General features: G+C 47.8%; 1 protein-coding gene across 1 annotated transcript in view; it reads left to right on the plus strand.

The window, feature by feature from the left end:
- The first annotated feature begins 1827 nt into the window (after positions 1-1827).
- Positions 1828-4629, plus strand: part of htra1b (HtrA serine peptidase 1b) — a 23571-nt gene continuing 20769 nt past the window's right edge. Inside the window, exon 1 of the mRNA XM_037691704.1 lies at positions 1828-2287. Coding sequence (XP_037547632.1) covers positions 1828-2287 — 460 coding nt within the window. The remainder of the gene's footprint in view (positions 2288-4629) is intronic.

Here is a 4629-nt window from a genome sequence, read left to right on the forward strand (position 1 = left end):
CTCCTCTGGTCCTTCAAACCCTCCAACAACTGGTCTCCTCTGGTCCTGGAAAATTCCGGACGTCTGGATGTTTCTTCGAGGAAATCTGGTTCTGTTGAGGACTGATCAGATTATACAGATTATGCTTGAAAGTTTGTGAACATTTTATAATTTTCCATATTTCTGCATCAGTATGATCTAAATCATCTTCAGATTTTACACAAGTCCTAGAAGTAGATAAAGAGAAGCCAGTTCAACAACAGAGACAAACATATTGTCCTTGGTCTTTTATTGATTGAGGACAATGATCCAACATCACATGTTAGTGGTAAAAGAATGTGAACCTCTGGGATTATCAATAATCTGAAGGTGAAATTAGAGTCAGGTGTTTTCATGATGATCAGGTGTGAGTGGACACCCTGTTTGATCTAAAGAACAGGATCTATCAAAGTCTGATCTTCACAACATGTTGGTGGATCATGGCAAGAACAAAGTCTGAGGAGCTCAGAAAAAGACTTGTTGATGCTCATCAGGCTGGAGAAGGTTATAAAACATCTGTAAAGAGTTTGGACTCCACCAGTCCACAGTCAGACAGATTGTGGACAAATGGAGGACATTCAGACCATTGGCACCCTCCCCTGGAGTGGTGGACCAACAAAGATCACTCCAGGAGCAGGTGTGGAATAGTGGGCGAGGTCACAAATGAGCCCAGGGTAACTTCTAACAACTGAAGGTCTCTCTCACATGGACTGATGTTGATGTTCATGAGTCCACCATCAGGAGAACTCTGAACAACAATGGTTCATGGCAGGGTTGAAGGAGAAACCACTACTCTCCAAGAAGAACATGCTGCTCATCTGCAGTTTGCTAAAGATCACGAGGACGAGCCAGAAGACTTTTGGACGAATGTTCTGAGGACGATGAGACAAAATGAAACTTTTTGTTTTAAATGAAAAGAGTTATGTCTGGAGAAAGGACAACAGCAATCCTGTAGAAGAACCTTATCCCATCTGTGGAACATGGTGGTGGTGGTATCATGGTCTGGGCCTGTTCTGCTGCATCTGGGCCAGGACGGCTTGTCATCATTGATGGAACAATGAATTCTGAATGATATCAGAGAATTATGGAGGAACATGTCAGAACATCTGTCCATGAAGTGAATCTGAAGAGAAGGTGGGTCATGCAGCAACAATGACCCTCAGCACACAAGTGGTTCTACCAAAGAATGTTCAAGAAGAACAAAGTTCATGTTTTGGAACAGCCAAGTCCAAGTCCTGACCTTCATCCAATCCAGATGTTGTGGAAGGACCTGAAGCTGCAGGTAATGTGAGGAAACCACCAACATCCAGAGTTGAAGCTGTTCTGTACGGAGGAATGGACAAATGTTAATAATGGATCATTTTCATCAATCAATAAATGACCAAGTCTAATATTTTAGTCTCATTAGTTTAACTGAGTTCTCTTTATCAACTTTTAGGACTTGATGTTCAGATTGATGCAGAAATATAGAAACATTATAAACTGTTCATAAACTTTAGAGCACCACTTGATCTTTGTTTCTATAAATGTTTTAATGTCTTCAACATCAGATCAGGTTTCTGTGTTTCATCGTGAATAAAATGTTGTTTTTTACACTTTATAATGTTACATTCTGGTTTTATGACATTTTAGGTAAATCCCGCCTCCTCTTGATGACGTCACGTCGCCCCGCCTCCTGCATCCATCGCGCAGCTTTTATAACTCGCAGCAGCAGAAAAGTTTCTCAGAGTTTGGTGCCTGTCCTCTGACCCTGTCCACTTTGAAAGCAGGCTCTCAGAGACCCAGTCCAGCCGGTTCGGTTCCGTCACCATGCAGCCCGGGTTCCTCCTGTGCGTAACGGTCCTCTCCTCCTCCTGGCTGCTCTCCGACGCGCGGGTCGTGGTCCGGCGTTTCGCCCTCAGCTGTCCCGAGACCTGCGACCGGTCCCGGTGCCCCCAGGTCCCGGCGGACTGCCTGGCCGGGGACGTGCTGGACCGCTGCGGCTGCTGCCCGGAGTGCGCGTCCGGAGAGGGCGAGCCGTGCGGCGGCTCCGAGGAGCCGGACTGCGCCGAAGGGATGGAGTGCGTGCTGGGCGGCGGCCCGGGGGCGTCCGCCACCGTCAGGAAGAGGGCCAGGACCGGCGTGTGCGCGTGCAGCAGCTCGGAACCGGTGTGCGGCAGCGACGGGGTCTCCTACCGGAACATCTGCGAGCTGAAGCGGGTCAGTAACCGGGCCGCCAAGCTGCAGCAGCCGCCCGTCATCTTCATCCAGAGGGGAGCGTGCGGCGCAGGTGAGAGCCGCGTGCGTGTGCGCGTGCAGCCAGAACTACCTGTATACTGGTTCAGGAGGGTTACCTGTTGGGTTTATGTTTCCTGGTTAAGAACTGTATCAGGTGGGATCCCCTATCTGGACTTGGGACCAAAACCCGGTCCAGAGGTCTTCAGTCCTGGGTTGATGGTTTCGGGTCAGTTTTAGACCTCAGATCATCCACAGCGAACTTTCATAGCTCACAAAAATAATAAAAGTTAAACCTTTTAAAGAAACCAATCTGAAACTGGTTATGACGTCACATTACGGGTCCAACAGGTCAGCTGGTCTGAGGTGGAGCCTTTGGATCCAAAATGATCTTAAACATGAAATAATTCAACATCCCTGAAGGTCAGCCACACCAAGTCAACATCTGGTTTGTCCCCTCTGAGCCACCGTATGCTGGTTCTGTGAGGTTTCTGGGGTCTGGTCCTGCATGTTGTTTTCCTCATGTTTGCCTGTCGCCCCTCAGCGTCTCCCTCCCTGTGCCTGATCTGATCATCTGATCTGATCATCTGATCTGATCATCTGATCTGAACCCTCGTGTCACCTCCTTAAAGTAAGTTTGCTGCCCCGCCAGCATTTGTTTTGTTTATTAAAATCAACTTGTAGTTGTTATTAAGTGGAGTCTGGCCTCGTCCTCCTGCTCTGGGGTTCATCACAGGGAAGCAAATCATGATCAACTGTCATGATCTTGTTGTCTAAGGATCAGTTCTCGTTTCCAACAGCATCGTGTTCCTTTAAGAGACGAGGCAGAGCTTGAAGCTGGATGTTTCCTTCATGACGCACATCAAGTCCAGGTTTTCTCTCTGGCTTCAAGGCAGACAGTACATCTTGATTTTAATGACAGTTTGCTGCAAATATTTAAAATTTGTCCCATTTTTTCTCTTCTGGCCGCCTGCTGAGCGGCGCCGTACTCTGCAGTGAATCTAAACAGGTTCTCCTCCTCAGACAGACTCGATGTGGTCCTAACGAGGTCTTAATGTCTTGACATGGGTGCTGGAGTGCTGCGGGCACAGTGGGCTGCTGACAGAAGTCCTCATCTGCAGGGGCAGCGTGACAAGGTCAAAGTTATTCTCTGTTCATCCAGAATGTGTGAAGTTAGAGATGTGTCAGCTGTTGACCTGTGGAGCTCCTCAGACCAACACAGCTGGACGCCAGGTCCTTCTTGAACCCAGGTCTGCAGATCAGAATCGGTTCATTTCTCCTGTTACCTCCGCTCCGTGTGCAGACATGATGGATCTCAGGTGTCAGCCGGCTCTGACTGCAGCTGGATGAATTTATTCTAAATGTTACCATGAAAAACAGCACGGTTTGGTTAAAGTGCTGTTTGTTGTTTGAAATGTCGTCATCCTGCAGGAATGTGTCTTCTGCTGCGTTCAGGGACACCTGATGTGATCTGCTGCAACTTTATACCCTGTGTGTGCTGCGTTCAGGGACACCAGAGGCTGGGCTGGGATTTTGTGCCTGACAAACTCATTTAATCAGCCAGAAAACTGTTAACCTGCAGCTGTTTGACACCCAAACATAAACCTGGACTCAAGTGATGGACTCAGCCTCCAGAACCTGAGGCCTGATAGGTTGACCTTTGACCCCGGCCCCTCTGGTCTGACGGCAGCAGGAAGACCGTGTCATTAAACAGATTTCTTTGAACGGCACTGCTGCACAACGTTCTTCTGTTTCTCAGATAAAAGCGCAGCAGATGCAGATAAAGTTCATCAGTGTGGAGTTGTTTTCCACAGCAGGCTCAGATCAAAGATAACGTTTCTACAACTCTGCTCACTTCGGATTTCTCAGAAAAACAAAACAAAATGTATTGAATAAAAGAAATACATTAAAAAGCTGTTGGATCCCGCCCTGCTCATGTGATGTGTGGTCACCACGAGGACTGGGATCAGGGATTTTACTGAAATAAGATGTGCAAAGAATCAGCTGGAATCCCTGTCAGATCCCTCAGGTCGGACAAACTGAGACATGTCTCCTCTGCTGCTCTGTCTCATCTGGTGCTCTGTCTCATTTAGTGCTCTGTCTCATCTAGTGCTCGGTCTCATCTGGTGCTCTGTCTCATCTAGTGCTCTGTCTCATCTGGTACTCTGTCTCATCTGGTGCTCTGTCTCATTTAGTGCTCTGTCTCATCTGGTGCTTTGTCTCATCTGGTACTCTGTCTCATCTGGTGCTCTGTCTCATCTGGTACTCTGTCTCATCTGTTGCTTTGTCTCATCTGGTGCTTTGTCTCATCTGGTGCTTTGTCTCATCTGGTGTTCTGTCTCATCTGGTACTCTGTCTCATCTAGTGCTCCGTCTCATCTGATGCTCTGTCTCATCT

Source organism: Nematolebias whitei, chromosome 17, assembly GCF_014905685.2.
Source record: "Nematolebias whitei isolate Nwh7 chromosome 17, NemWhi1, whole genome shotgun sequence".
Classification (NCBI taxonomy): Eukaryota; Metazoa; Chordata; class Actinopteri; order Cyprinodontiformes; family Rivulidae; genus Nematolebias; species Nematolebias whitei.